Source organism: Streptopelia decaocto (assembly GCF_964273445.1).
Source record: "Streptopelia decaocto genome assembly, chromosome: 3".
Lineage (NCBI taxonomy): Eukaryota > Metazoa > Chordata > Aves > Columbiformes > Columbidae > Streptopelia > Streptopelia decaocto.
This window is the reverse complement of record NC_138656.1, coordinates 3,727,132-3,747,597: the sequence shown is the minus strand read 5'-3', so window position 1 is coordinate 3,747,597 and position 20,466 is coordinate 3,727,132. Positions and strand designations below refer to the sequence as shown.

Here is a 20,466-nt window from a genome sequence, read left to right as displayed (position 1 = left end):
GGGAGGATTCAAACAAATTCTCCCTCCAGGCCCCTTTTGTAAGGGTCAGCCTGGGAGATGTCTTGGTTTCCCACTTGGAAAATCTGTTCCGCTCAGGATTTCAGAAAATAGACTCATTTTGTTGCAGATAAACAGGATAGCTTGGTTTGTGCTTCTGAGACAAACTATTTATCTATGTCACATAGGACAAGCACACATACTAGAGAGAAGAAAAGCTTTGCTTCTGGACTACTTATGAAATAACACAGGGCTTTTACAAGCTCTTATCACTAACCCAGCAGAGTGGGGCTAACAATAGAACATTTTCCTCTAAAACAATTTACCATATCCATTTTTTTTTTTCCAAGAAAGCAACTAAACTATTCTGAAAAGTTAGAGATTATAATACCAATTTAAAATAGATGAAATATTTTAGTCATTCCATTATCTATTTCCACGAGAAAATCTCCACGATTTCCCTTGAGTGCCCCTTTTGTGTGTAGTCTAGACTATCATAATAGATTTGACAATTATTTTTATTACATAACTTTGAAAAACAGATTCTCATAGAATTTGCTGGTTAGAAAAATTCTGCTCTGAATAAGATAGGACAATGTGTGGCTTTTAAAAAAAATATCATGAATTCCTCCATTGTTGGTTTGGTTTCAAAGTTAATTTCTCAGTCTAGAAAAGCTAAAGCCATTAAATATCTTTTAGATTATGCCCAACCCAGCAATATCTACAGAGAAATTTCCTTTTCCTATGTTTCCTCCTGTGCATAAGGAAGTAGTACAACCCCTCATACCAGTAAAAATAGAATTTGGCTTTAAATCACTATTCCAAATGGTAGTAAAGTGATCATCCCAAACTAACACTGAATAAAACTTGTAGTCACCAATTCACAAAGTTATCTGATTAAAAAGAGCCGCACCAAAGCTGTATGTTCTGCTAGTCACTCTCAGTTAAAAATTCTGAAGTACTTTTTATATTATTTCTCATTATGTACTCCTACAGGAAGGATCCATTTCATACTGTCCAGGGGAATTAGGTGTAATAAATATTTACAAAAAAATTTTGCTGTATTCATGGCCCTGATACTACACTATTTACTGAGGGAATGTTCCTTGCTGTGCTTCTGAACTAGACAGGAGAGACAGGCAGGATTATGTGACATAATATATTTTTGTATTAAAAATAAATTTTCTTTAGATGTGGTTTCTGCTAAGTACCTCTCTATTAAACTATTTTTGGTGCTATGTTGGCCTCCTCCACAATTTAACCTTCTGGACTACTTCTCTGTATCATTTCACAGCTGGAAAGGATAAAATAAACTTGTTAGTGGTAAGTGCTACATGCAACAGAGATTCCTGCTAATGGATTATTGATCATACTTGAGTGATCTATTTAGTATCACAAGCACATTGCTTTTGTAGCCTTTAGGTTTAAGAATCTAATATATTAAAAACATCAACATTACATGCAAATTATTTTCATGAGAGAAATTATTAAGCTGGGATGTAGATCTCTGCTGCAAGAAGAGGTGGTATCTTTATTTTCTCATCACAGATTTTAGGGATTATTTTATCAAACTCATGTAACTCCTTTATTAAAAAAAAAAAAAATCAGTATAGAAGTTCTTTGTTACTCTGCCATAACCGCAAGCTTGTTCATCTGAAACACTTCACATAAAATAACTTTCTAGCTCTCTGCAATCTTAAAGCAAGCAATTTGAAACTAAGAAAGAGTGAAAGACTTAGCAGATGAAAGTGTAATTTTATTTCATGTACATTGTCCTAGAAATCTTTTTTCAGTTTTGTAGGTTGTATGCTGACATGCAACTTGATACTAAGATTCAGAACCCAAAGTCCTTTCCATCTACAATCTAGGATTTATTGGATAAATTTGAGTTTAAAGCTAATTGCTGTTAGGTAAAACTTAGCTGAATCATATTGTATTTCCTTCCTATATCTGGAGTCAGAAATGGCAGTACTTTAGTTTTACTTTATAAAAAGTCACTCTACAGAAATAACTTGCAAACCAGTTGGTCAGAAAATTAATCTTCATATAAAATCCTGGTAGGGTAAACAAGAATCAACCTACAAACCCTATGAACACAAAAATCTTCAACAAAGTTTGTAATGAGATTAAAATGGTTTGAGGCACACCAGGTTTACATCTGTACCCCACCGTCACACTGTGTTAATCTAGGCTTTCATTCTGATCCAGACAGTTCACTGGAACATCTACAGGAGAACACATGCTTCTAATTACCACTCTTCCCTGTGCAGGCAGCTCTTCAGACATTTCCCAAATTATTGAAATCTAATTCCCTGGTAAGAAAACACATCCAGACATCTTTCTCACAGTCCCATAAAAAGATGAAATTATAAAAGGCCTGTCCATCAACATGGACAAGTTGCCCATCTATACCATCTATATTTTGACAGAATGCTTTCTTACAGGGACGAGCGAAGGTAACAACTTTTGACACTGAAGTTGTCACTGACACCCCCCTTGGAAGCGTGGTGATCTCTGTCACAAAAGGAATGTGCGGCACTTTCTGTTCTAGTATCGCTAACCACACACAGCACAAGCTTCACACAGTGTCTCCTTCTAATTTATTCTTTGAAGGACATGAACTCTCCACAGATTACCCTAAACCAATGGCAAGCTTTTGCTTGCCAAACTTCGTGTCTTTTCCTTCTTGCAGAGATGTACCTGGTCATTAGATATTACCACAGGTAATTGTTCACCGACTGGGGCACTAACACCCTACAACCTGCTGTTCATTTAGAGCAGGAAATTTCCAGCAGTCTCAGACCCACACCACTTCCACTTGCTTTGCAGTAGGATGATCCTGCTCTGTCTCCTTTTTAGTCTGGGATGACAAATTTCTCATTCTATTAAACCTGCAAAATAAATTGCTTATTGGTACACATAGAAACAGAGATTGCAGGGATGCTCCTAAAAGCTGTCCAGATGATTCTCACAAGGGAAAAAGGATCAAGATTGCTTAAACATTAATCATTTAGAGCAGATATACTTAGGAAGCCACAAGCTGATCTTCAAAGAACTTGTGAAGAATGTCAGAGCTTTCACTTCAGCACAGTGTTATTTGCCTAAAACTGAAAGCTGCACTTTCCTGCAATTTTTTCTTAGTATCCTGTCTCTAAGAAGAGCCTAAATAGCAATTCAGTTTCTACTTGTTTCCTCTTTCTACTCTTTTTTCAACATTAAAAAAAATCACTGGCTTGATTTCCACAACAAGCAAGCTCAACAAACTGGTTTTGGAACTACAGTCCTGGGGAATATAATTTCACAGGCTATTCAATATAGAACAGGAAAGCATCCTGACATAGGATAGCCAAGTTGTATGTATGATATTATGGAAGGTAAAGATAATGCGTTAAAAACACGTGGAACTGCCTAGGGGCAGTTTAGAATTTAGACTCAGTTACAATGCAATGACCGGACTGAGATAAATCAAAGCTAAATAGCAGTCTCACTTGGAGGTATAACCTGTATTTTATCCTGATGCTGACGTGTTTATGAATTTTGCAGTCACAAAATCTATGGATTATTATTAAAGCAACATTTACCACAGTTGCATTATTATTCCCACATTCATGTTCTGTGATCCACAATCCCAGTTCCAGAAGAATGCAAGAGACTGACTGTTGTTCCAGAAGGGGTGTTACTGTTATCTGTGGATATAAAGTGGTTTTTTTTGAGATATCCCTTCCTCTCTATGGGGAATTTAAATCAGATTAATGACCAAAAGACATGTATGGTCAAATCGGAGGAGTAGAGATAACTGCAAAAAAGATTAGCCTAGATGAAAATCAGTATTATGCAGCCTTTAAGCACTGAAAAAAACAGTGTAAAGCTCTGTAGTTTCCAAGCAAAGGCTGGCAAACCTATCGTATATCCACTGAAATCATAGAGAGGATACAGAGCTTCACCAGTCTTGTAAATAATAATACCAAGAATTTATTGAAGACATAACAATCATCTTTGGTGTATCTATTCCTAAATTGCAATCTGAAGTTATTTTAGTTGTTAAGAGAGAAAAGATCATTGTCTCAAAAGTTAAAAATACTATACAAGAGCAGGTCATACCCCAAACCAATATGTTATCACAATTAAGTATTAGCAGTTGCACTCTAAATAGAAAGTGGACTTAAGTAACAATTTTAATATTGTGAAAAGTTTATTGAGTGGAACCAATAGTCTAAGCCAATGACATTGACCACTGAACACTATGGACTATTTTATCCCAGATTCCTGAAACACCTTTACAGTTTGATTTTTATTTTAGAATGCAAACCCTATTAACTTTCTGTAAACCTTAAGGTGCTTTAAAAGTTGCAATAGGTTAGACCAAAAAAACAAGGTTAAGAAATAATATCAAAAGCGGATAAGCAAAAAACCCCTTGCTTTTAGAACTAGTGCATGTTTCCAACCTTACCAGATCTGGTTTAACAGAAAGGTGAAAACTTTGGGTTCACCTCCCCACAAGAAATTATAACATGGCTTCTATTACAGTTTAGTAGTTCTTGAAGAACTTAGATGATTGAGATAAAGATTTATTTAAGTTAGTATTACTATATATAAATATTCCCTTTGCACTCTATCTCACTCTATTCACTCATATTCACATACTGAGCTCCATTTGAAAGGCTTTCAGTAAAAATTTTGTAGACTCTCTTATTTGAAGGACTTGACTGTGGGAAGGGGGTAAAGTTTCTTATCTTTCCCTTTGCCTTCTGACCACATTCTCGCATCAGCACTATTCACACAAATATGGCAAGAAAGATTTGGCTAGCCAAAGAATTCCATTATCAGTGAAACACCGCAGAGATGATATCTTAAAAAGACTGCAGATGGAGAATTTCTTCCTTGTAATATATATACAACATTTTTTCCTAGCGTTTTGTTTGGTTCCTTCTCAGAATCTATTTTTCATGGATTTCTACATACTGTGAAAAGTTACTTTACAGTTTAAAGTTTAATTCACAGCTATTTTAATGATCTTCAAATCTTTACCAATAACATTTACAGTTCACAGCTTTAGGAAGTTTATTGATGAATATGTCCCCATCTGTTTTTTCCTCAGCCATGATATAGATATTTTATACCTTTACTCTCTCTTCCTAAGTGTTAATTACTGATCATCTGTGAAATTGTGCCCATCTGTTTACAACATACTGATAACAATATACCCCCGCTTAGCTACGATATTCTATGAGTGGTCTCAGAATTACTCTAAGGCAGCCACTACCCTGCTGCTATTCAAAGTGATGCCCACAGATACTCCCTAATTACATTGTCCTTTCCTTTGGCCTGTTGCTGAGCAAAGGCATATCTAATTTACTCTCGGTTTTCTCCCTCAGCTATTACTATTTTCCAAATTCTCCCTTGTACTGAGCTTCTAATTTTTTCCAGGGACACATCAGTTTACATTTTTCCTCTCCAGTTATATTCAACTTCCTGTTTCCAAGATTTTTAGATTATGTTGTATTTTCTTCCTACTCGGTGTTTGTAACACCTAACTCAAGACCATCTGCAAATGCTGTTAATATTCTCACTACAGCCTCTCTGAAATCATTGATCTGGGACATTCATCAAAACAGAGGAGTTCCTTTCTTCTGTACAAGAATTAAACTAAATGCAAAGTTAGTTTGGCCAAACTCAGACAGTAAAGGTACAGTCAAACAAAAGTCACTGAAGAATAAATATGTACATTAGAAGCTCTCCCAAAAGAAAAAAAAACCATAAAACAACAGCAGATGCTCAATGAGAAAAGGGATGCTTGGGCAGGATTAGTTCTGCCATTTCTAGAATGACATGAAATAAGAGTGTAAGGACAGAACAAGCCCTCTACATTCCTTTCACTAGCCAAACTTATTTTCTGGCCTTATCACGTCAACAATCCTAGACCTAAGCTGGACAGCTGCACGAGAAAGTGGCAACTACAAGGCATCCTTCCCTGCTTTCAGGAGGAAGCTTTTGCAACAGACACTGCACAGTAAAGTAAAAACTCTGCAGTCATTGCACACCCCCCACAAATGAATGGTTTGAGGAAAGGACCTTCACTCGAGAATGCGGCAGAGGCTGAAGCTGCTTACAATGACACTCCTGACGTTAACAGATTGGTTTAGTTGTGTGTTGCCCAGACATCCTTGGAAATTTACAGCTGGCAATTTCCTCTGAATGCTTCATTCCCTTCATTTCAGCCTCACTCAACACCTGCCTCCTCTTTTCCTTTGCCTTATTTCCCTTAGCTGTATTTTTCTCCCTTCCCCGGTCTTTCTGTTTACTAATCCTACTTCATCCAGTAAAGAAATTACAACAACTACTTGATGTTTTTCTCTTATTTATATGACGACTCCTGCTTTCAGAACATCAGCTTTCCTAGGTGCACACCTACACCACTGAAGGAAATGGTCCAGCTTCTGAAAAGCCGATGGAGACAAGTTAACAGCGGCTAAAGAAGATGTGCTAAACTGCTACAGAAAGTTGGCAGAATGGGTGCTTAAAAATCCACAAAAGCTTTCAATAGTGAAAAAAAATATTTGCATAACAGATAAAAGGAAGGAAGAGCACTACACAGCTCTCTAGCTTCAGGGTGAAAGCTAGTAAACACTACTTGCCCATCCACATCATCTTTATTTTGTGACAATCTCAGACTACAGTGGCCCATCCCATGATCCATGAACAGTATGTGCAGGGATTAGACAAGCATTCAAAATAGAATAACTAGCACAAGATGTAGGGCCCTTGTGAAGAACAGATGACAAACAACATTTTCTTAATTCTGCCATATACTTTCCACTCACTTGGGTTCATGGTTTTCATGGAAAGCTAAGATTTCCTCTGAAAAGGTAGAAAAGAGCTGCCTAAATTCTCTAAAGTGATGGTTGTAGGATATCACGTGGGATTCTGTCCACACACTTTTCAGTTTTCCTTTTGCAAAGGAAAACTACAGCTAAATATACTTATTAATTTCCAGCTTCATTTTATGTTATATACTTCTTCCTCTGCCTAAGGAGTAGTGTCAGTGATACTGGCATACATTCATACACACTTCAAAAAAGAATCAGCTCAGAGCACCCAAATTTCAGAGACTAAAAAGTAACAAAGGTTTGAATGAATGTGAAAGATCAATATATTAGATGTGTAAACACTCCTCCAATACGGCTCCATCATACAATATGTAGTAGTGGGGTACAAGACAACTCATAGTTTCAGCCTGTATTTCATAGGCCACATAATATTCCTGACAGTATTTATTAAAATAAAAATTAGTGATGTATATCAAAAGAGACTAAGTTGATCACATCAGGAGTTAAACTGTGTTCAAAGGGACCAGAGTAAGCAACATGTTCACATACAAAAACATTAATGAAAAAATATATACACTACTACAGAATTTCAAGTTTTTTCAAACCACTCAGGCCGGAAGGGACCTTAGGAAATCTCTGGTCCAATCTCCCACTCACCATAGGATCAACACCAAATTCAGATCAAGTTGCTTGTGGCACCGTTGTGCTTAATTGCATTCACAGTGAAAAACAGCCTCCTTATCTCCCGTGGGAGCCTCCCACTTCCATTTATGCCTATGGTCACTTGTTGTCCTGCCCTGCTCCCAATAAGGCTCACCCCTGTAAACTCAATTTAGGTACTGGGGGCTGCTAGTAGGTCGCCCCTCACCCCTCTCTTTTCTGGGCTGAAAAAGCCCAGCTCCCTCAGTCTCTCCTCCATCCCGGTAGCTGGCCTCGCACAGTTTTCCATCTCTTTCTTGTACTGATGGACCAAAAACCAGGCATAGTGTTCCTCATGCAGCAAATGAGCATCAAGTAGAGACAAATAATCACTTCACTTGATCTCCTGGTTACACTCCTGTTGATATAGCCTAGTGTGCAGTTAGCTTTATCACAACCAGGGCACACTGTTGACCTGAAACCCAAGCAAATTTTCCTATTGATTTCAGCAAGGCCTAAATACCAGACTGAACATCTAATAAAGGAGCCAACAAAGAGAGAACAGCAGTAACAAAACAGCAAGCGTAAGCTTACAACAACTACTGATAGTATGTGTGTCAGAAAAGTTGAGATCTGGATACACTCATCCTGTTAAAACAGCTGTTTTTTACATGACTGCCCTCAGATTCTGAACCAGCCTTTACTCAACTCCTTACAGGAGAGAGATGAGACAAGTATTCTCTTTTCTCACACTACAGCACGTTCAGCCACACCTTGCATAAAGATAGGAAGGCCATTTCTAAATAAGATTAAAGTATGTTAACTGAGATAAGCAGAGCTAGTGATCCTGCTTCCTACTACAGGAGAGCTAGGAAATATCCCCCTACTCAAGCACAGGACTTAGTAAAATAACTTGAAAAACTAAGCCCTGTTGTGTTTGTTACTATTGCAATTTATTAAAAGCAGATTTCATTCTGGTGCATTACTAACAGGTAATGAAAATAAGAAAAGCTGCATCTACTCTTCTGTTTTAAACAGGCATATTTAACATTCCATTTAACAAAACAGTTTCAAGGATTTTAACACTTTCCTCCTGTTCTCCCTCCCACCCCCCCAAAAAGGCAAAACAAAAAACCAGAAGTGAACCTTCCAGACAAGCTGAAGGAGTTAAAAAAGAATCTTTTTGGTCTCTTACATGGTTTGTTTTGAACACCAGGGCTAGCTAGAACATCAAAACATACATAGAGACTGTTTATTCTAAGAGCTAGAGTTACAGCCCTGTTTTTAACCCATCAACAGCTTGCTATGTGTATCCATTCTATTTGCTATGTGTATCCATGCTATTTTAATCACTTTCTAATTAAATCCCATCAACTACAATGCTATTTTCAATTATAAGTCACAGTGCAAAAACTACAGATCCATTAATTCTTACAGAAGCCAACCCATCAGAGCAAGATAAACAAGGCGAGTTAAACAAAGCACTTTGTTACCATCGTGACAGAGATGTTACAGGATGCAGTTATTTTTATGCATGACAAAAAAACGAGTGTTCATATTCCAGCTCTTCAAATCCTTAAATGCTGCAAAAATTTCCCCAAGACATTTGACCTGTGAATTAAGTACAGGAAGAAAAAAAAAAAAAAGAAAGAAAAAAACCAACACAAACAAGCAGCCCCCTGTTGTGACGGCTTTAAGACAACCATTGCTTGTAAGCAACAAAAAAAAGAAGTATCACAGTTCCCATTTATAAAGAGCAAAATAATTTACAATTTGTGAACTTACTAACTACAGAGACACCAGGATTAGTTCTGCCATTTTGACATGGGTCACAAAACAACTCCAAACACCTTCTTGACCTAAGGTGAGCTCAGATGATACACAACTTTCCATCACACCTCCTCCCACCTCCACCCCTCCAGCTGACCTGGGACTATCCTGGTGGCACGGCTACATGGCCATTTATCCAGTAACACATCACGCAGGACCTGATTTGGTATCACAGAGTCTTGCACCTCCTCAGCTTCTGCCTGAAACAGAAATGTGTATTTGAATATAAGCGTTATTTCCCTAGCCACCCCAGAACTGTATGTAAAGAAACCACATAAGACAAACCCACAAAATGAAGATCGAGGAACTGGAATCCCCACTGCACTTTTAGAACTCGTAAGGCAGTCGAGAACTATAGTTATGAGAAGAAGGTAAGTACATGCAATTATTTATTGAAGTATGTAATGATTTGCATGCTGCTAGAAATCTTCTGGTGATCGGTACAGAAGCTTAACCTTAAAATGTTACATTTCACAGAAGGAACGGATGACAAAAATCACAGGGAGAAATACAGATTTTGGGCACAATCCAGTAGTTTCAGAGCTGAACGCACACTATCTGTAAAGGTGGAAAGCTAACAAAAGACTTGAAAAATATACAATTATATTTCCTTTCTATGATTTAGTAGGAACAGCACAGTCCCTGACTGTCAAATTCCTTTCTGCTAAGATACAAGCTTCACCCCAATAGTAACTTAGCAGTGACCTTTATTTATATTACCTGAGACTTTCTGTGTGATCATGCCCTATGTCCTACAGTATTAACATCAGGGAAAGCAACTCTACTGAAGCTAATTTTCCTATATAGAAGGAGCCCGACGTTTTTAGGTTAAACATCCATTTATTGATTTAGACAGACCTTCTCTTTGGTGACTCTATACCGGTGGGGAAGTGCCTGTTAACATAGGAACACATCACTGCTCAATATCTAGTATTTATTATCTAAAATGTCCTCCTTTTTTGGGCTGTGGTCTCAAAAGCAGCCTCAGCTAAAGAAACAAATAGACTGGGGAAAAATAACCTTCTGAGGTTATTTTTCATTTTTCATTCTTTCATTCTTCAGATCAATTCTGAACTACTGCATGTACTTTGCAATGTCAATTTCAGGGAGTATAGTAGAGCTAGTAGCTTAGCCCATTTAACATGATGGAGCAAGCTCCCAGTGTGAATAAACCTGTTGAATGAGTTCGCTTCCACTCCAACCTACCAACACCCTAAACTCTTCTGTAGAAGCTAATTGATTTTTAAAGAAGCATGATGCTTTATTTAAAGGTAAGCTTTAAGCTATTGCCAGCAAGTACTCAAAATATTATATACATAGCTATCACCTAGAATGAAATGAAAGTTACTCCAGCTGTAGAGAATAAATTGTTCTGATAAGGTTACCAATGTTCTCTGATAAAACTTCAACACTCATGTAGAAAAACTCAAGAGAAAAAAAAAACTTAAAGAATAATAAGAAAGTAGAAAAATAAGGAAGATTTACACAGCTTGAACTAATAATTCTAATGTTATTGAAAACTATATGCTAGCATTCATAGCTTCTACAATGATTCCAAATCCCTTTTCCAGATTATTTTTTTCTCCCTTCCAAATCGTGTCTCACCCCGGTAATTATTATCCCAAGCATGCCATGGCACAGTATTTCTTTCTATACTCACTCCATTCAGTTCTGCTACAAATTTTTAACAAAGCCATGGAGAACTCATCCCAGTAAGTTCAAGAAAAAGTTTCTTAGAGCCTCCAGATGAAAAACAGTAATTGAGAGGCTTATATTTCACATGCCGGGAGCTCAGACAACTACCAGGACAGACCATTTATAACCATAACTGATAAAGAAATTATACATGTCGATAGAAGAACACAGATGTTACTTTCCATCTCCATTTTCCAATTCATTTTTGTGACATTCATTTTAAATAACTCAATCAGGATTCAAAGGGATTGTTCTTGTTAAACTAGTCTATTAATTTATGTGAGTGCCATTTTATTTTACAGGTTGCTATAGCTTACAGTGTAAGTAGTTTGGCCAACGATACTGATATAAAAAAAATAACTTCTATGGATCCCACTGAATACTCTCAAGTAGTTTGGCAGGACCTTTCCAGAAGACCAGTACTAGGATTTGCAGATCTTGACTGTTCTTGCACTCTGAAACAAAAAAAAAAAACAACAACCTCAGAACACCCAAACAACACCCTCCCCTCTTAAAAATCCCAGAAAAGTGAACATTTTGCCCAAAATAACTAAAAAATAACTCTCAAAAATAACTGCAGGCTTAGTTTTTCAGTTCAGGCAAGAGATTAGGACAATGTAAAAAGGCTTTGATTTTGTGACTGAAAGCCAGCATTTCTGAAAGGACACACTGGTTTTTGAAGTCTCAAGCTGGACACACACACAAGAGCACTTTTTTTCCTTCTTTAACTGTGCAAAAGGGCTTAAGCATAAGCATCCCTCCCATACACACAGGTGAACACCACCTCACAGTGCTACAGAGCAAGATTCCTTTGGATACCGCCAAGAGCACATGGTGTTCTGCAAAACAAAAGTATCCTTTCTATAACACATTTAAATGACAGTGTATCACTGCCACAAAACTATAATCAACGGGAAACTTTTACTTCACACTAGGTGATGAAAACTGCAAACTTTGTTCTAAAAAGATACTTAAACGCTTCATAGCATTATCATCCTCACAGAAGTTAATAATTTTTACAAGTTTTCTATGGCTGTATTTCAAAGAGGAGACAAGGTTTTGAAGAAATCCACACGCAGGTACTGAGTTACCTTCACTGCATAATGGTAAGCATATCCTTCTGCTCCTCCAGTTAGAGATGAGACACACAACCATAACCTGTTGGGTTTGCGTCACCACCGACATGCCTGTCAGATCACCCTGGGCTCATCCCCATTCACATCTGGTAGGCGAGCATTCCTCACACAATTCAAGATTTCTCTTATCTGTGGGCAAACCAGCCTTGTCTGAAACACAGCTTAGAAGGCAGCTGTGAGAGACTGAGGAACACAGCTGCTGCAGCAACCTGGATACCCCATGGATACAGGGACCATAGAGGAGGGGGACACACATCACCCTTCCAGCCTGCACAGGCCTTGGTGGAGGGAAGCAAACCACCTGGGTAAGGGGCACCCACTGCTCACCATTGCTCCTCTTACCCGCTCTTTACAGCAGAGCATTGAGCCTCGGGACACCAAACCAGCGCCTTGTCCATGCGCTCAGCACTCACCTCCCTGACCACCCCTGAGCACGCCCGTAAGGTAAGGCCGCCATTATCACACAGCCCCCTCACACACGGCCCCCTCGACTACTCCCCCACCACCTCATTGCTGCACCCCCACGGAGACAACACCTCAGGGGGTACGGGACACCGCTAGGAGAGCGCCTCAAGCCCTCCCAAGCGGGCGAACCGTCCTTGGCCTCACAACCAGCTCCCGCCCGCCATTCCCCTTCAGGCACGAGCCCCCGGCTCCCAACGGCCGCTGCCGCCCGCGCGCCGCCACAGCCCCGCCCCTGCGCGCGCTCAGACACGCGCGTCACGCCGAGCCGCCAGCCAACCAAAGCGCGGCAGTACCTACGCCCGCGGTTTGCGAACTGAGGGCGGGCCCGCCTTTGAGTGACAGTTCGGCTCAGCCTATCAGACAGTAGCGGCCCGCCCCGCGCCGCACGCAAAACGCCACGGGAGAGGGGGCGGATCCCCTCTATCGTATCCCCCCCCCGCAGCCGCTCGGTGCCTCCGCCCCTCCGAGGCGCGGAGCTGATGGACAGTCCTCCCAGCCAATAAGCGCGGAGGCCACTTGCGCGGCGGCATGGCTCGGGACCAATAGGAGCGGCGGCTGGGCGGAGGCCCGAGGTTTCCAAACGCTCCGCGGCGCCATGGGCTGAAAACTAAACCGAGATGGAATCTCCCAGTCTGAACCGGTTTGAGCCGGTTCCGAGTCTGTGGCATTAGGAGGGGGAGACGCGCCGCGCTCAGTCCCCGCCGCCACCGCTGCCTCCGCCGCCGTGTGCGCGACCTGCTCGTAGGGGAGCCCGCGGGGGGAGCCGCCGGCGCAGCTGAGGGGGCGAAGTTTAGTGCGAGCCTCGGGGGGGGTGGGAATGGGGATGAACTGAGCGCCCGCCAGGCCGAGGGGAGGGCGGCAGCCACAGGAGTAGCGAGAGACCCACCCGCACGGGCCCGGGCCTGGACACTCGGCGACGCGGCAGAGAGCGCCAGGGCCCCGCCAGGCGGAGCGGGGGCAGCAGGGCCACGAGGAAGGTAGAAGTTTCCCCCCCCGCGCCGCTGCCGAGAGCCTGGGGAGGCCGGAGCCCCGCGCCGCTCCCCGTTCCCCCCACAAGCGAGAGGAGGGAAGCGCGGCCCGTCGCCGCGGCTGAGGGGAAGGAGGGCGCGGAGCCGTTGCGCCGAGGGGAGCGCCCGCAGGCTCCAGCCCGGTGCGGTGAGGCCGGGGCACGCTTGCCAGGGACAGTGCGGGCAGCGGAGCAGCGGCCGCACGTACCCGGCAGGGAGGGGGCTGCGCTAGACTTTTCCCCCCCTTCGGGTGTTTTTATTTTTTTTTTTTTGAGGGGGGAGGGTTATTTTTGGTGTCTTTTTTTTTTTTTTTGGCGTGTGGTTAGAAACTTCGCTCACCCACCCCTACTTTTTGAAGGAAGAAGCTGTAAGAAACACCCAGGTGAGTGTGACCTCGGGGGTTTGTCGCCATGAGGGGGGCAAAGGGGGAGTGCTCGGGAGGATACGGCCGAGGGCGCCAAGTCTTGGCTGTGGAAGGAGAAGCGTGATGGGCTCCGGGGAGAAGCCCCCGGGGCGGGGGGGTGTGTTGCAGGCGGGTTCGGGGCACGGGCATCCTGGGCCTGGCTGGAGCCGCCGCGGATGCTGCGGGGAAGGGGGCCCGGGGGGCCGCTGCTGGGCCTGCCCCTCGTTAGGAGGCTGAGGGGGAAGGGGGGGTGTGGGATCGGGCACGGGCAAAAACTAGGGACATAATCTGTAAATTATTAGGAGTGGAAGTTTCCAGAAATATTTTCTGTGTGTCTGTGCAGCAGTATTGAAACGTCCGCCTGGATCACGTGGGGGGCCCCTGTATAGAGCGCAGGGCTGGAGCCCAGCGAGGGAGGGCGGAGGAGGGAGGGGCTGCGCCGCCGCGGGGCCGCCGCGCTCCGCAGGGCCCCGGCCGCCCCGCCGCCCCCCGCCCAGCCCGCGCTCCCCTCCCGAGCCCCGGCGGGGGAAGCAGCGGCCTTGCGGCGGGAGCGGGGGAAAGGCCTCGGCGCTGGGCGGGTGTGAGTTATTCCGGGGGGAAAAGGCTCCGTGTCGGGCGCGGCCGTGCCGAAAAAGACCGCTCCGAGGGTGCCGGGGCGATGTTTGTGTTATTTAATCTTGTCCGCAGGCACGCGTGTGGAAAGGAGCGAGGGGAGGGGATGGTTTCATTGCGAATTTGCGATGCGCTCCGTTTCATGTCGTGCAGCTGGAGGAATTTACAAGTGATGCAACTAATTCGCTGGCAGAGGGTAGTGGGGCGGCAATTCACTTGCGTTCGGTAGCGGAATTGCATGCTTAGGAATGGGGCAGAGCCGCTCTCCCAGGGTGGGCTTTTATTTTTCAGTCGTTGACCCCAATGAGCGCTAAGTAGCCGGGATAAAGCCACTCTAGGGTTCATTTTCTACAAATAAAATTTGTTATTCCCGTGCACTACGTGCTTAAATGAATCGAGTATATCATCCTAAACTGACTGTTGTGTTAAAACTGAAAGGTCTAGGGTCATCGGGAGTTGGGATGACTATGTAAACAGTGCTGTAAATGCAGTTCTTTTGACCTTCGGTAGATGTCAGATTCTTGCTATGTTGTAGTTCAGATTTTCATTTTTAAACTTTTTCTTTTATTGTTTTTATTTCCCCATTTATTGTCAGCGTTGAAGATTTAATTACCGATGGTTCTTACAGCTGAAGTTTAAACCTGTTGTGGGGTTCAGGCATGATGCAGGGAAAAAGTATAGGAGTATCATAAACCAAATATTGTAGGCTTCATGTGGGTTCATTGTTAGTGGTAGGAAATCGCGTTGGTATTGACCACAAAGCCGCCATTTCTGTATTTCAGTTTGCGAGTGGGTAGGTCATTTTGAAGATAATGCTGGGAGTGGCAAAGGGCCCTATTCAAAACATTTCCTTTCTGCTTCCATGTGGTTAATAACTTCTCGTGGTCACGTGGCTCCTCGTTTGTGCTGATAGGGCTGCGTAAAAACCACCGAAAGAGGCTTAAATCTGAAATGAATGGCCCTACCTGAGGAACAACTCATTTACCGTGCATATTGTAGTTTGAAAACCGCTTTCCCAGCTCGCAGTTGAGCCACGGAGGCCAGATGTGAACAAAAAGGGGTGTGCCTGGGAGCATTCACCGCTCTGTGCTGCGGAGCGTATTAATTGGTGCAATTTCCTTCTAGTAGCGCTGCCCCTCTGTGAGGTGAAATTTTCAAGTGTCCTCCTGAGCCAAAATAATGAAATCAGCCATCCCTGCTGTCTTTTCCTCTTGCTTCCATACTTAACATTGCAATTTTGAAAACTTCAGGAGTTGAGGAGGGAAAGGACAGGTGTAGATAGTTCGTGTTAATTTATTTTGGTTTCTACTTGATAGTTATTTCCTTCTGTTTTTCCAGGTAGATGTACCAAGACTGAATGTTGAGATGGAGCCCTCAAAATGATTGTTAGTGTAGCAGTACTAAGTGAGGTTTTTAACTTCAAAATACAATTACAATGTTTGAGTTTTGAAGTTAATATTTTCTGCGTAGAGGTAAAAGAAATTCTTGACGCTACTTGCAGATACGCATTTCTAAACAAAAGATTATCCTTGTCTGCATTCTGCTATAGGACTTTCACTTAGTAATTGCTTGGGTTGAGGCACAGGTTTGTCTTGCTCTTTTGAGCATGACTTAAATACGTAAGGCATAAAAGAAATTCTTACTTGCACATTAAGTTATTCAGTAAGAGCAGGTCTGATTTCTAGCTAACTCTAAAGAAGAGGTTGGCTGGGCATGTGGGGGCTGTTTCTGGAAGAGTTTCAGGTTTTGTCTTTCTGAGTATGCTAGTAGCTTTAGTGTAACTTTTTGAGTACTCTTGCAGTTGTCCAGACTTCTGGCTATTTCTCAAGTGGGCAGTTTCATGTGGAATTTGTAGCTTTACAGAAGATTCTGAAAAGGAAGGTGAATGGCAGAGAGCTGATGGAGAGGGGAGGGTAGGAAATGTTTGTTACAGTTGCCAGTGACTGTGAAAAGAGGGCAAAAAATCTCCATCAGATGCTTCCAACATTGGGGTGGTGTGAAAAGGGTGGAGTGTGATCTACTATCCACAGTTCTGTGCCTCCTGGCTTATTTTCTTGCGTTTTGTGGTTGCCTTTGTCCTGTAGCAGTCTCTGGCTGGTAAGCATCTTATACCCACAGTCACACACACCCCACCTGACTTCCTCTGCATAATATCGAGGCTGCTGTGTCCAGGACAAACAGTTAATGCACGTGTTTCTGGGTTTATGGGACCTCAAACCTCCAGTACAATTCCATTTCAGTTTGAAGTCATCTAATGTAGTACATGGAGTAACCTCCTGACTTAACTGCCCCTTTATTTCGTTCTCTCAAAGTGCCTTCAAACAGTCAACATTCTTACTTTCAGTGATAATTTTTTACCTGTATGAACTTAACTTGTAAGTTTTTTTTTTTTTCCCAAGTATTTGAAAAAAGCCCTCTGGCTAATTTCTTAGCATGTATGCAGATCACATTTCACTTCCATAACCAATTGTTTAAAAGCTTTTAGAACTGTTCTTCTAAATGTTCACGTTGGCCTCAGAAACCCAAAATTCAACTGAGATTGCTAGTATGGATTTTGGTTGTTATTGTACCAGGTCTTTCTACCAACTTTCAAGCAAACTTTAGTGGTTTACACATGTTTGGAGTCTGGTAGGGGTTGATACCTGGTTTGTAATAAGTTTTAGCTTGCTGAATAATACAGCCCATTGACTAGTCAGGCTGTTACTGTGTGTTACGCCTGCTGAAGACCCTGGAAATGTATTTAATTGGGGTAGTGATGTGTGAATTTTTCAGAAAGAGTTTGTCCTGCTACTTGTTCAACAATTGAAGGACTGTTGTACGCAGTGTCATCTGGTACTGCTAACATAGCTCATCTTATTCAAGTGAGATGCTTAAGTTGAAGCACTTGCTTTGCAACTATATCTAATAGTAATTTTTTATTAATTTAATTTTTTAATTTATTTTGCAGTAATCTATGCCAGCAATTATGACAATGTTAGCAGACCATGCAGCTCGTCAGCTGCTGGATTTTAACCAGAAACTGGATATCAATCTCTTGGACAATGTGGTGAACTGCTTGTACCATGGAGAAGGAGCTCAGGTAATATGGACTTATAATGTACGTTTATTGACCATGTTTAACCTTAAATCAGTTGAACAAACGTAATTCACTTGAATAAACATCAGTAATATTAGTGAATTTACTGTGCTAGTCACTGGGATGTTACTGGTAATTCACGTGCTGTGGTTTGAAGGCAGATTAATGTAATGAACATGGAAATGACATTTAGAAAACTATTAGTTTAGTGTGTGCTCATTTCTAGCATGCCTTCTGCTGGTGAAAGGTGTGAGCAAGTACAGTTTGGTGAGGAGGGCACTTGTGCTTACAGCTTGCCTTCTCTGACTTAGCTCTTCAGGAAGGTCCGAGTTACTTGTTATTTATTATCACGAACAGGATTGTGAAGCCGTAAATTTAACGTTGGCTTCGCTGAAGGACTATTTAAAAAGGAAAATCCTAATTATGTTATTACTGTATTTGTACTTAAATATGTGTTATATGCTTCTTTATAAGAGAAGAGTTTGACCTTTCCTGTGTCTGGTGTTTTTTCACTGTTACTGTTGGTCTGCACAGGTTCTTGGGGCACTTTTCTATGGACTTAGTGCAAATTGTGAAGTCTGAAGTTTAAATTTGGGGATTATGTGCATTTGTGTGTTTGCCTATATTGTCTTGAAAGTGAATCTTGTATTGCTTTTATCTAGTTCTTGAGCTACTTTGGAAATAAGACATGTTGAAAGCAAGTATTGCTACAAGGGTGTTGGCATAGTTCCTCTTCTGGCAAATTTTAATTGTTCGTGCTTAATACATTGGGAGTTTGTGTCAGGCATCTCTTACTAAGATATTCTTGCACAACAATAAGAAATGAATTAAAATGAAACAAAGTAGCTGATGCTTTTCTGTTCCTTCCAACTGTTCTAGTATATTTTCATATGCTGGTTTTGTGTATCTCTCTTAAAAAAGAAAGCTTTTATAAGGCTTACTAATGTGAATTCCCACAGGTTCTGAAATAGTTTGCTGGTTTTTGAAATATTTGCATTTTGAGTTTCCTAAATTCTAATAGTTACTAGCTGTAGTTTTTTGCATGATTGTATTACAGAAGACTGCTTGTAGCTTCTGCCTTAAAAGTATGCACTTCTGAGTGCTTGTTTTATAAGTGATATGTTTGTTTACGGTACTGTCTTGCAAAACAGGCACTGCTTATAGTATTGTCTGGTTTGCAGGGAGTTTAAAAAGTTGGGAAGGTTTATAGGGAGACCAGAGGATTAACATTAAGTACAGTGATCAAATTGCCATTGTTCTGGTATTGTGAGAAGTTGCTTCACTTAAACCAGCTGCATATAGTCTCTGGTATTCAGAAAACTATTGCAATAAGAAGCTAAAATTCAAGAGGTGGTGCTTAACTGGCAAAAGTGAATTATGATATAAACCTATTATAAACACATGGACTAATATGTGTCACTGTAATGAAAATTCGGCTTGCTGTTTTATGACATTTCCAAGGTGGAGATACATTTCAGTGAGTCTGCAAGCTCTTACCCCTTCTAAGGAGTTCAGAAGATCCCACGGGAAAAAAAGCTTCTCTGTGGAGTCTGACAGCTCGAATCATGACTTAAAGGGTGACAGGAATAATAGAAGCTGAGGAAACGAAATATTAAAATTTGGAGAATAACAGTGGTTTGCCTGGGAGATTAACACTGGTTTTGCCTGGTATAGATGAGGATAATGTGGAGAAAAGTGTAGAATGCAGCCTGGATGGCCCATGCTGAACTTGCCTTCAGATTCACCTGTCCCTTCCTTCTGCTTAATTCTTATCTCTGTTTGCAAAACTCTTATCTGCCGATGTATATTAGGCAAGAAAGAAGCTCTTTTCTGTCCCAGACTTTTACTTTGTTGTTGTGGTGTGGTGGTTTTTGTTTGTTTTTCTGGTATACTTCTCTGAAAAAAAGGAATACCCCCAAACCCACCTCAGTCCAATGAGACTAAGGAGACTTCAGACAACTCGTAGATGTTTACTTGTACTCATCCCAGACTCTTAATTCCATTGGCATGTTAGACCTTCACATGTTCAGAAGGGTTATATGTACCTGATTTTCTTTTTGGTAGTAACAACCTAGTGAGGCTTCGATCTTGGTTAAGCATTACCATTAAATTTATACTGTTTCTATGGAACGACAGGAGTTGATATTTAGAAAAGGAGGTATTGTGTATCACAGCAAACTTTTCAGTGCTTGGGAAAGGCTATTTTGTTGGTGTTGAGATTTGATCCTGTGATATGTCACCAGTATTAGAAGCACTGAGGCAGCCTGTATAAAAACATAGCTAGGCTGAACCTGGAAGTAATACAGCTTTTCTTTCCTGCTTGAACTAAACTGTATCAAAACTGCTGTTGGTGGTTGGTTTGTGTGGTGAGTTTTGTTCTGTGTTTTTCTTTTGTTTGTTTGTGGGTTGGTTTTGTTGTTGTTGTTCCCCCCCCCATCTCTGAGGTCATGAGAATATGGTTGTACTGCCTTTGGACATAAAAGGAATATTTGTGCGGTACTGCTCCATACCAAATCTACAGAGACTTACTTGCTAGTCACAGTCAGTATCAGACTGGGAATTGCTCCACTATGCTGAACTACATTAAGTGGAAATCTCAGTATTTTACAGATATTTTAGACATCCTTGCTTTATAGAGCTTTAGCTTTCCATTTTAGTTTGGTAAATCCCATACCCAATGTATCTGTTTCTTGCATTTTATTTATATATATATATAAAAATATATTACATGTTTTCTTATACCAGCTGATTATTAGCTCAAGTGTGTGCTTCTAGCAGA

At 41.4% G+C, this 20,466-nt stretch overlaps 1 protein-coding gene and 1 long non-coding RNA gene across 5 annotated transcripts in view; one reads left to right on the top strand and one right to left on the bottom strand.

Annotated features, from left to right (window-relative positions):
- LOC309437994 overlaps nucleotides 1–12,717 on the bottom strand; it is a 32,800-nt gene extending 20,083 nt beyond the window's left edge. The window contains exons 1-3 of the long non-coding RNA XR_014183702.1: nucleotides 12,080–12,717; nucleotides 11,350–11,443; nucleotides 9,391–9,493 (exon numbers count right to left, since the gene is read on the bottom strand). This is a non-coding gene — a long non-coding RNA (uncharacterized lncRNA). The remainder of the gene's footprint in view (nucleotides 1–9,390; nucleotides 9,494–11,349; nucleotides 11,444–12,079) is intronic.
- Nucleotides 12,718–13,401: 684 nt separating this feature from the next.
- The window catches only part of XPO1 (exportin 1), a 36,342-nt gene continuing 29,277 nt past the window's right edge, over nucleotides 13,402–20,466 (top strand). The window contains exons 1-3 of one of the 4 annotated variants that reach the window (XM_082048254.1): nucleotides 13,403–13,566; nucleotides 13,955–13,978; nucleotides 17,559–17,690. In XM_082048254.1, the coding sequence (XP_081904380.1) occupies nucleotides 17,565–17,690 (126 nt within the window). In that variant the 5' untranslated portion in view covers nucleotides 13,403–13,566; nucleotides 13,955–13,978; nucleotides 17,559–17,564. Of the gene's footprint in view, nucleotides 13,979–14,560; nucleotides 14,580–17,558; nucleotides 17,691–20,466 lie in introns of those variants that run through there. The other 3 variants (XM_082048253.1, XM_082048252.1, XM_082048255.1) reach the window with 3 other exon arrangements.